The sequence below is a fragment of the Struthio camelus genome, chromosome 17, assembly GCF_040807025.1.
Source record: "Struthio camelus isolate bStrCam1 chromosome 17, bStrCam1.hap1, whole genome shotgun sequence".
NCBI classification, from domain to species: domain Eukaryota; kingdom Metazoa; phylum Chordata; class Aves; order Struthioniformes; family Struthionidae; genus Struthio; species Struthio camelus.
Genome location: NC_090958.1, coordinates 9,981,945 through 9,993,818, shown reverse-complemented (window position 1 = coordinate 9,993,818; position 11,874 = coordinate 9,981,945). Strand labels below are relative to the sequence as shown.

Here is an 11,874-nt window from a genome sequence, read left to right as displayed (position 1 = left end):
TAAGCCTATGAAGCCTCGGACTGCCTTGATTCAATGGCTCTGAAATGCTTGGAATATACTGAGGCATCTTAGCAATTTCTTCTCACCTCCTCCTCAGTATCCCTAGAGGAAGATACAGAACACATCCCATTTAGGAACAATCAGCTTTAGGGTACTACTTTGCATGATTAAATGCAAACTGACTAATCCTCTCTGTATCTCAATGGATGCTCAATTACATGGGAGTTTTCTCCCAGCTCTGTGCCCTGGGCAGGAACCCTGAGGAAAGGGGGAGGAGACAGGCGACTTATGAAAACCAGATCTGCAGATGTCAGCAGGTGAGCTTTGGCAAACACGGCCACTAGAAACCACAGAGAGAAAAGAAGTTACAAGAGCACATCGTTCCTACTAACAAGGAGTTTTAATACATTTGCAAGACTTGCACAGGCTTCATAGCAGAGGAAATAATACAACCAAGAGATCTCAAACGCAGTCACCTTAAGTTTTTAAAAAACATACTGCAAATATATCTGAACCAGGTTGCTCTCGTGATGAGTCCAGCTGACCTCTACATACATTTGGCTCCAGCTGCTCCCACTTTTCTGGACAAATTAGGTCATGGCTCTAGGTCAAGAGCTCTAGGTAGCCTGATCGAAGCTGGTAAAATGAGCAACGAGCACTCAAATTCGTTCACATTCTGACTCATACCCCTGCCTGGGTGGCTGTACTTGCACTCTGGCTTATGTGGGTTGACATCTGCAACTGGAAGTGAGTTTCGGAACTAGTCCAGCTCCAACATTAGCAGAGATGCATTTTTTATTATTATTCACCAGCAGCTGATAGTCATGTCTAGCCCCAAAACTTCCTAACAATAATACTACAAGCTTTTATTACAACGTTAGGAAATTTTCTACTATTAGCCTTCATTTACCTTGTATACATTCAAGACGGTGACTCCTCATGTCACCTCCATTTACTGCTAACTATTAGTCGATCTTCACATCATAACACTGCTTGAGGCACTTATTAGGGTTTTCAGTCTATATGGTGTGTTTATCTTCGGGTGCAGGAAATACACACACATAAGCATTAACAACACAATTTAACAAAACATTAGGACTCCTCACGCTTCCCCCCCAAAAAAGAGGAAGCCTTCCCAGCGCAGCGACCACAGCCCCAGGCCTCTCTCAGGGCTGCGGCTACCTCTCGTACAGGCAAGGGAGAAAGCAGCATTAATAGCAAAAAAATGCTTTGCAGGCACCTGGGCTGCCCCTCACCTTTCCTCCTCGGGGCTGGGTGCTCCTCACGGCGCGGTCCCCCGTTGGGGCTGAGCCGCCCTCAGGGAGCGAGCAACCGCCTCGCCTCGCCTCGCCTCAGGGAGGCGAAGAACCGCCTTGCCTCCTGCGCGGTGTGCGCAGCGCGGCACCGCCTCAGGGCTGCGCACGCGGCAGGGCGGGGCGAGTGCCCCTCAGGGCCGAGCCCCTCACGCGGGGCACCCCCTCGGGGCGGGGCGGGGCGCCCCTCACGGCCGAGCCCCTCACAGGAGGCGCCCCCTCGGGGCCGAGTCCCTCACGCGGGGTGCCCCTCACGGCCGAGCCCCTCACGCAGCACAGCCCCCACGAGGGCTGATCATGCCCAAGCGCACTGCCTCGCCCCGGAGCTGGGCCCTCAACGGCGCAGCCCTCCCTCCGGCTGAGCCCGCGGCGCAGCGCCGACTCGCCTCAGGGCAGGGCCCGCAGCACGACCGAGCCCCTCTGCGGTGGCCAGGCCAGGCCAGGCGAGGCCCCAGGCCAGGGGAGCCGCGTGCTGCCTCACCCCGCAGCCGGCCCAGGTGCTCGGGGGGCAGGCGCCAGGTTAGCCCACAGGAGGGCTGAAACCACCCCGGGCAACACCACAAAACAGGGAAAAGCAGCAAGCAGCAGTGGGGAGGCAGGACCTTGGTCTTGGATTTCAGCTCCTTAGTACGTGAATCCCGAACAAAACATTTCTTGTACAAATATAAGAGGGATCAAAATCTGAAGAAGAGAACACGCTGCTAGAAAAGGTCACAGTATGACGAACAGCAGCCTGCAGAGAAGTGTGTAAAATGATGTGATATGTAAACTAAAACTCAGTGGATGAACAAAGATGTGAGCAGACACAATAAGGGCTAACATCTTTTATTACATTTTATAGATTAAATATATTTTCAGTAGAGTCTCTTTTTTAAAACACAGAAAAGGAAAAATACATTCTTCATGTACATACGAAATACTGACCACGTAGCAGAGACCATGTATAGTGCAAAGTATGCGCACAGCAATGGAGACATCCTCACTTAGGACGATTATCCGATTTTTTTTTCTACAGTAAAACTAGAGCAATTCAATGTTTCTGCTTCCAAACCCTTCACTTTTGTGGGATCATGCAGGAAAGGTTTTTACTTTTTAAACTTACTACAAAATCTTTGCATTGCATGAAAAATTATCGAACTCTGCAGCTTTAGGTCTTGCACACATTCATAATCATAGCACAATTATTACAATTGCAGCCCAACTCCAAAAACCCCCAGAAAAAAGAAATAAATATATATATATAACCTGGTAAAGAGAAAGGAATGAATCAGACTGATTGTTGCACTGTCCGTGAAATGTGTGCCCACGTGTACACACACACACACACACACACACGGTGGAGGATGGTGAGGTGTGACTGGACATCTCCTATTACTAGCTTGGAGCGAGGGCACTGGGTTGCATGTTTTACTGAACCTTCAGTGTTTTTCAGTATGGGATGTCGTTCTGGTAGTACTGGATCATGTCGTATGTCCTACTCCTAAAGGAGGAAAGCAAAGCCAGAGGTAAGTGACAGTTAAAAACACTGCAGCCATTCTCACAAAAACCAACACTGAGGTCCCACAGAAGCAAAATAGGTGAAGGAAATTAGCTTCTAACCAAAACTAGCCCTACACGCTTCAAAGGCATTGAGAAGGCCATTTCATTGTTATAAATGACATAAAACATCTAGTTTAAACTACCAGAGATTGTCCAGTCTTGATGCTGAGGAAAATATATCACTGGATCAGCAGTTCACACCACATCCTCTCACCCCTCCTTAAATCATAGTTTAAATTTCATTAAATTGAACTGTAACATTACCATTACAAGGCTAACTTGAGTGAAAGCTTATTTAGCAGAATTGGGTCTGAAGTAGTAGCATCGAGGAAAAAGGGAGAGCAGTTCAGATAATGGCTGTAGTCCAACCCAGTCAGTTAAGCGAGGCTATTCCCTCTAGGTTTTTTAGTACTGCTGTGCTAAAACAAATTACTTCCACGCCTCTTACTGTTGCAAGAACAGTAGGATATAAGCTGCTGCTCGCCTGAACACAACACGTTTGTGCTGCAACAGCAGCTTGGAGCCTGTGCTTGGACAAGCCAGAAGCACCTCACGTTACACTGGCAGTTTGTTTTAGGAGAAGGATACAAACTAAGCTCTTCAGGGCTGCATAACGCCAGGAGCATGCGGAAATAAAAATAACAACTTAAAATAAGGAGAAGGCTCAGAATGAAAATAAAAGTAACGAGGGAAATAGTAGCATTAAAAGTAACATCCCTGATTTTCTGACTGAACAAGCAAATCTAAGCCTTGTAACAGATAACTCAATTATCCACAGGCAGAGATTATCCAAGTCACAGACTAACTGTGCCACAGGCGGAGACTCTCAAGCTTGCCAGAGCTAAACTGGCTCTGGGCGTTCACACAACAGCGTAACTGAATTAATAACCCCCAATACTGATCCAGGGTGCTGAGCAGATGTACCAGCAGGCACTAGAAGATCCAATTCTGTTCCTGCAGGGTTTTTCCTAGCCAACAAGCCCTGCTGGACCCAAGCTGACTCCAAGTATTTGGGCTGAACTCCTCACTACATTCCACGAAATTTGTATCACGTGGGATACACGCGCAATGACTGGCCAGGTGACAGAATTGATTACTGTATTTTATGACAACAGTCAAATATGGTTCTTTAGGCTCATGTCAAGGATGGAGCAGAAGCAACAGCTACAGATGGGAAAATGTCAATAGCAGCTCTTATCAAAGGTGATAAAGCATGCACTTAAGACAAACACATTTTACACTTGATCTCCTTTCAAAAAATTTTGTACACAATATTAAGCTATCTGTACACTTAAAGGAAGAAAAATATTACAGCGTATTGGCTAGTTGGTCATTACGTTGATTTGTAAATCGCTAAGTAACTAGATAGAACTGTTTATCCATCCAACACACTGACTAGCAGATCCCAAGAAAACATGGCCCAGTTACACAGGCATTCAAAAACTGCATTGCCAAAGTGTTATATATTCAAGGCATTTTTCCTAACCAGCATGACACTACACAATAAGTAACGTGGTCTAGCAAAATGATTAACATATTAATGCAATACCATGTCATGAAGAAAAATTCAGTGGAAAGATCAGAACTCATTTACAGAGAAAATACACTTTTGTGCAGAATAGCAGCTTAGTACATATATAGGTCTTCACATTCTACTGTACACATAGCAGGGATTACTGTCTGAATTTCAGAGGGGTATTCAGGCAAGTTAATGCCTGCAAGCAATTATAAAAAAAGATTTTAAGAAGTATTAAAAGTATTGCTGTTTAAGCTTCATTCTTGCTCATTCCAGTGGCCCCGCAAGTCCGTTTCTAAGAAACGTTCTCCTTTACAAAATAAAAGGCAAGCTTCAGATCAATTTCTTTTCATTCTGACAAGCAGGCACGCTATTCCTATTATCATCCAATACCTTTCTTTACTCTTCATTCCTTTATAGGTCAAAGATGACCCTACCCTACAAAGGGCATAGCACACCTAGCCAAATCACTCCAACAGTAAAGTTGGGCATTCCCCAATACAATAGCCAAAATGCTTAACATTAAGGCTTGACTCTGACAGCAAATATTCCATTCTTTAGACCAGTCAGCCTTATCGTTAGGCTAGCCTGGGTTTAAGCCTTCCTCTCCAACATAAAGGGAGGAGATGCAGCATATTTAGAAGCAAAGCTGCTACCCCACATTATCTAACTCAAAGGGACAACATTCAGTGTCCGAGCAATAAGAGCTCTGCTCCAAGTAAAACCAGCTACTTGGTTCTGCTTTCCCTTTAGCCCTAGGAAGAACACATGCATAAGGTGGCAAACCTGTTGCTGAGGAAGCAATTCTGGATGATCTTAATGATGAAATTTGCAGCCTCCCGTTCAGTCATGTTGGGGCTGAACCTGTGCCTATATGCAGAAAACCACAAAAAAGCAAGAGTACAAGTTAGTGTTTGACCATGATACAAACGTGTCTTCAACACCAGGCTGAGCTTGTGTGATTTCACTTGCAGCAAGTATCTACTTCCTGTGAGACTACCTTGTACAAATTACATAATGTTTTAATAAGCACTTCTCTTAAGTCTTAGAGTGGACACAGATGTTGTAAACATCTGTGGTAACTCTAAGAACAGCAGACTCCTCTTTCTAAGCAGCAACTGCTTTTAAAATACCCATGCGTCTAGCAATGACCTTGAGTTCCAGACCATCATACCTTACGTTTCTTTACGAAATCTGCAGGAAGTTGTCCGCAGCAAATACTGAGGGCAGAGCTAAACTCAGGAGGCATAAGCCTGGAGGGCTATTTGAAGCGCCACATTAGAATTTGTATTTGCCTAAGCTGTTGATGTTACAACCGAGTCCCATATAATGCATTATATGTAGAACAAATTTAAAGTTGCTACGCTTAAGATTCCAGCATCATTTGAAAAGAGTTCAGACTCGGCAACACATTTCCTTCATTAAACCAGATCTTTCCTTTACAGTCTTGTTTTGCTAGTGCTAAGAACTTGAAGATAATCCATGTACTTGCACAGTCACTGCACAGCTTGAATTTAATTCTATGAAAAGGCCTTGGAAATTCCTACTTCCCGAGAGGTTCGATAAACAAAACTAAACTACTGTTTTTAAAACACTAAGACATAAGATATTTGGATAGCATGACACTATACTCACTGCACAAGTTGTGACAATATACACTCTACAAAGAATGTATAAATACTTTCCAGTTTATACATATGCTGACTTACTTTAACAGCTTGATTGTCTGCCCTCGGAAACAAGGCAGCCCTGTATCCAGCATTAACGTAACCAGTGAGACTACAGCATCCATGTAAGGCCTAGAGGAAAAGAGGACAAAAAGGTTACAGTACTTAAACTTCTGCATCATTAGCAGGTAGAGCAGGCAAGCTGAGGAGTTCAGTGAGCTGGATCACAGCTCTTTCTGCAGTCAGATCTACACATGTAATCCTCTTATATTTGCTGAGGGAGCTACACCATTACTTGCAACCTGCCACTTTAAATTTCACTCCTTGATATCAGGCTACCAGATACTCAGAATGCTGCAAGATGAACAGCCTCAAGGAGGGTTTTACAAAGCAATACTTTGGTTCACCTTTCTGTTGCCATAGGAGTGTTATTTACCAGTGCATCAAGACAGTATAAAAGGCTGAAACCAACAGTACTACAGTAATAGATTATCTTCCAATTCCCATTTACTCTACAGAATTCTTTGCTAGATCAGCCCAGTTTCCCTTCTCCTTCCTCTCCTCCCACTCAGGACATTTATCACCTACCAAGCTATTGCTCTACTACTTGGATGACATCTTTGCCTTGAAACAAAACTTCTTCAGATTGTTTCCCTGCAAGGAAGCAAACTGATCTTGGTTCCAAGATCAGTCCCTTTTGGGTCTGCTAGCTGAGGAAATTTTTATTCTGTAAGAGAACATCAATAATGCTTCATACTTGTAATAGAATGAGCTTTTATCTGGACTCTGTGTCATACTGTCCTCCCCCCACTCACCCACAACATCCTCTCCATATAAATTTAGTAGTGCTCCTACAGGTTACAGCTAACCCCATTTGATTGTTATGGCACAAGGTAAAGCTGCAAAAATCTTAACCGTGACTGGCTAGCAATCATAGCTCAAGAGCTGGGCTACTAAAATCTCTGCCTATTTTACAACAGAAGTTGTAGCACTACCTACCTAATTAACTCTAGTTGAAACAATGGTTAACATGGTTGTCCTATTAGGAAAAATAAGAAAGATTTTGATTCTCCTGTAGTTTTTTAGTGCAAAGCTTAAATGGCATATTAAACTGAATGAAAAAAGGGGAATATTAGTTATTAATTAAATACAATATAAGCATCTCAGATGTCACATAAGAGCAGAACAAAGTCAGACTGTAAAATTACAGGGCTACTAAATTGTGTCAAAGTTTGTACTCGGACAGTCAGCATCATTATTAAGGGCGGTAACAGGCAGCCTGCGACCCCTGACAAATGCACACTTATTATTATTTAACTTCTCATCTGGTTTTAGGTGTGCAATACTTCCACTTTTGAGCGTTAAGAATGCCTCACCTCACTGCCAGATAGCCTCTGACACACATCTCCATAAACCACTTGAATGGAGTTGCCTCCATTTTTCCTCCCATTATCATCACCATCTCGTCAGTCAGCTTAATGTCCGGCTCCCAGCCCAGATTTCCACCAGGTGAACTTTCAAACATGAATCCAAAATCTGTGCACAAAAGATAAGCCGGCTCAGATACTTTGGTGGTTAACTGTGCACTGTTGAAGCTGACAGAAGAAAGGAGAGGTGGATTTCACATATTAATACCTACTTCTCATCTTCCTACCAACTGAAAATAAGCTTTGGTCAAGTACACTAACACCAAAAGAATCACAGCTGTGACGTTAGACTAGACTAAGGATCATGATGTCAAATAAACTCCCTGCCAAAACATCAGTGGATATACAGTAAAACAAATCTTAAAGCAGAAGTTACAGTCTCACACAACTATATTCATTAGTCACATTTAATTCACACCCATAGAGTGATGAAAGGAACTCAAAGATACATCTTTTTGTACACACACACACACACATCTATGCAACACGCATAATAGATAGATATATGCGTGTATATACTTTCCTGAAGCTGGTAAAATTTTGCAAAGCTAAATTGAAATAGAAGCAGCCAACACAAATATACATACAATACTGAACAGGGATGATAGAAAATCCTATGCATATTTACAAATTGTGAAATTGGTATATAAATTGATCTCAAAAGGAAAGTGGCTTATTATCTTCTATGAACAACGTTCTTACAGCAGAAGGAAAAGACGACTACAGAAGTTCAAATGCAGATGTAACTGACCAATATGAATGATATGTCCCTTTTTGTCCAGCATGATGTTGCCGTTATGCCTGTCTTTAATCTGGAGCAGAAACAGGAGAAGACTGTATGCAGCCATACTGCGGATGAAATTGTAGCGAGCCTGTATAAGCAAGAAGTTACAAAAAATCAGAAGAACACAGAGTTTAATATCTCTCTTCCTAGGGGCAGATGCACTGAAGAAAGTTGGGGTTTTCTGGGTTTTTTTCCCCCCCCTCCATTCATGATTAGTTTGAAGCAATGTTCAGTGATATTCTCCATATATCTACAGCTGCAATAACTTCTTTAGCTAACTTACTCATAGCTAAAAATGGATTATCTGCCTCAGAAACCAGATACAGCACTGTGGTAGTCAAAATCCAATTATTTGTCATTATTCCTTACAGCTAGAATGTTTCTTGGTTGAGTTTTGGTATGCCTGCCAATTGATATTTTACCTTCTGGAATGCAAGGGTTGACTCATCTCCATATTGCCTTGTAAAGTAATCATACATCCCAAAGTCTGTCTGCCTGCCCAGCTGGTCACGGGATGTGCAGTCAGGAATGCATTCAATAACACCGCACTGAAGGGGAAAAGAAACAGGTCTGTAAAGCACGTTCCCAACATATATTTTGTTCATGGCTTTTGGCAGTCATATAGGTCCGCTGGGAGATGTGGGGAAGCCGACAGATCACTGACTACAGAATTTCTAGTTTACTCATAAAAAAGTAGATCCAAACATTGAGAACTTCCATGCAACATAAGACAAGATTTGTGACTTTCCCCTGACTTGCACAATGTAGTCCCCAAAAATCAAACAGCACACATGAATAACCACAAGCAGCAAAAATCCAGAGCCAAAAGCTTTAGAAAAGCAGGAAGCAGAGGAGCAAAGACTCTTTTGCCACTGCTACTCTAAATATTTGGCATAAGTTATGTAGGCAGTATTTCCTTGCAGAATGGAATTTTTGTATGTGCTGGAAAGTCTTTTTTTTTTTTTTTTTTTTTTTTTAAAACTAAGAATTATTTTCTACAGCCCAAGAGTTAACTGTCCACTTACCCCAGGAGCTGTGGCCACCACTCTGTATGGAAACACAAAAAGATCCAGGCCTACCAGCTGAAATATGTTCTTGAAGAGATCGATGATTTGTAAAGCTAACATGTCCTGTTATACAAGAAAAAAATTGCACAAGCATTACAGGGGTTATGGATCGTAAGTCAGGTTACGAAATGCTCTGAAGAACTCTGAAGTGAATATTAAGTTCCCCCAGAAGGTCTGCAGATGTGTGCTTGTGCATTCACTATGGCTCCGGGGGAAATCAAAAAGGGAAAAGATAAATGCTATTTAAGTGGGTAGCAGGTAACACTGAAGATTTAACTGCTGACCTACGAAGAACAAACTTTTCCATCATTCTTTGATAAGAGGAGTCCTAGTAACTCCAGCTATAATAGCGAACATTTCCTCTTAATTAAAAACAATCAAACTTCACTGCACAACACATCAGCTTGGAAACTACTACTATGCTACCAAGAGTTTAACTGAGAAACTAACTCCAAAAAAAGAATTTAAAATTATGGCATTAGATAAAACCGTCTTGGGAGCATGACCTTTTTCCAAACCAGATTTTCTACAGTGGGACAATATAATTCTCTTCCTCAGTCTGTAGCTAATGGGGATTCTAAAGATTCCAAAGAAAAAATATTCATATGGTAATATTATTTTCTTTCAGCATATTGTTACCTACAAATCTATCTTCTGTAACTACAAAGCCTGGTAGCTTTGTACCTGTCTGCAGTCATCGCCCACTTTAAAGATAGCTGCCTGCCAACAGATTTTCTTACTGTCCACCCCTTCTTCTGCGCTTTCATCTATGGAATCAGAACGACAACGCAGACCTGCAAGAAGAGTACAAAGCAAAACTCAGAAATGGAGCTTTATTAGCACCTTTGCATCACAACGTACCCCTTACACAGAAAAACACATTTCACTACAGAAATTTCAGCCTTGCATGGTAAATTCTTTAAGACGGTTCCATTCCTGTATTAGAACTGGAACACAGACATCAAAATAGCTTTCATGGTCAACTTCAAAAATGCCTAAATTGCATTAAACTAGTCAGCCAGAATCTCCCATAACATTTATTATGCGAAAAGGCTGTCAAAAAGCACAGAGCTCACTACAGTCTTGAAATCAGAGAAAGGTAATTAATTTATAAACTAGTCTAAAGTAACTGATAACATTTCTTTAGGATATCTATGTGGCCTGCTTTCAGGAACTAAAAAATGGCAAAAAATGAATTCAAGTTTTCAGAAATTAGACAGTTTCTATTATTTCCTCCCCATTTTATAGGGTTTCATTTCTGAGCTGAACCTTTGTGGATAAAGTCCAATATGGAAACAATTTTACTGCAGCAGTACAGGTCATGGAAAGCAGGCAATTTTAAAGGAATTGCTGACTCTTAATTAGTAGCATCTATGATTAAGATCCATTTACTAACCTTCTTTTTCAAGCTCACTAACTCCACATCGTTTCACTTTAAATTTGGCCAGGTAGGGCGCTTTTGCTGCACTGAATTGTGATAAATATAAAGATGATGAGTGCAAAGTAGCCAAGCAAGCATTTCTAGGAAAAAAAACTAAACATGATGAATTAATTTAACAGAGGAATACAACATGAACATGTTACCTCTGCATAGGAGTTCCGGATTTGTAATCAATATCCAGAACAATAGCTTCAGGATTGCTGGGCAAGTAACAGCCTGCAAAATGGAGCAGATAGCTGAGAAAAAAGTCATTGGCTAGTATGACAATGGAAGAAAATTAACGTCAGTGTTTGTAACTTCAATACAGACATTTTTGAATTAATTAAATGTTAGAGAGAAACTAGAGATTACAGTCTGGGAGCCACAAAGGATGCAGTACCTTTTCCATTAGTCAGTGATTGCCAGAAACTAACAGAATACAGTTTGAAACTAATACTGCAGAATCTTTACCACAGAAATGTGCAGATAGGACTTCTCTTACAATAGTCCCTAATAAGACATGGCAGCATGTCCCACTGCACTAGGAAGGGCCCTTAACAGCCAACACGTAGTAGAAGAATTTAGACCTGTTAGACAGACATCAGGAAGAGCTTTCATCAAACTCAATTTTAAAGGAAAGATTCAGAAAGGGAAAACAGGTTCAAGAGATATAAGGGCCTTCAGATAACGATGTTTCAAGGGAACGTTTAAAGGAGAAAAAGGAGAATGAAAGGAATTGGACATGCTTCACTCTTGAAATCACAAAGCTTCTTAAAAGTGCCTCATCCTTTTTAAAAAGGAGGTGGTCCAAAGAAAAACTTTATCTATCTTCCCTCCTCAGACATATGTTGCTATTCATATTCCTGAGGTTTGTTATCTAAATTGATTGTAAGGGCTTTTGGGGAAGGGTTTAATTTTCATACACAGTTTTGATACACCATGTAGAAAGCACTGGCTGGGTTAAGAAATACAGATACCAAGGGGGAGAGAGAGAGGGGAGAGAGAGAGGGGAGAGAGAGAGGGGAGAGAGAGAGAGAGGGGAGAGAGAGAGAGAGGGGAGAGAGAGAGAGAGGGGAGAGAGAGAGAGAGGGGGAGAGAGAGAGAGAGGGAGAGAGAGAGAGAGGGGAGAGAGAGAGAGAGG

General features: G+C 41.9%; 1 protein-coding gene across 2 annotated transcripts in view; it reads right to left on the bottom strand.

Annotated features, from left to right (window-relative positions):
- Window positions 1–2,122: 2,122 nt before the first annotated feature.
- Window positions 2,123–11,874, bottom strand: part of PI4KA (phosphatidylinositol 4-kinase alpha) — a 66,409-nt gene continuing 56,657 nt past the window's right edge. For both annotated transcript variants that reach the window (XM_068910986.1, XM_068910987.1), the window contains exons 46-55: window positions 10,898–10,970; window positions 10,710–10,780; window positions 9,998–10,107; window positions 9,272–9,376; window positions 8,669–8,794; window positions 8,214–8,334; window positions 7,412–7,571; window positions 6,078–6,167; window positions 5,155–5,238; window positions 2,123–2,793 (exon numbers count right to left, since the gene is read on the bottom strand). In XM_068910986.1, coding sequence (XP_068767087.1) covers window positions 2,742–2,793; window positions 5,155–5,238; window positions 6,078–6,167; window positions 7,412–7,571; window positions 8,214–8,334; window positions 8,669–8,794; window positions 9,272–9,376; window positions 9,998–10,107; window positions 10,710–10,780; window positions 10,898–10,970 — 992 coding nt within the window. In that variant the 3' untranslated portion in view covers window positions 2,123–2,741. The remainder of the gene's footprint in view (window positions 2,794–5,154; window positions 5,239–6,077; window positions 6,168–7,411; window positions 7,572–8,213; window positions 8,335–8,668; window positions 8,795–9,271; window positions 9,377–9,997; window positions 10,108–10,709; window positions 10,781–10,897; window positions 10,971–11,874) is intronic.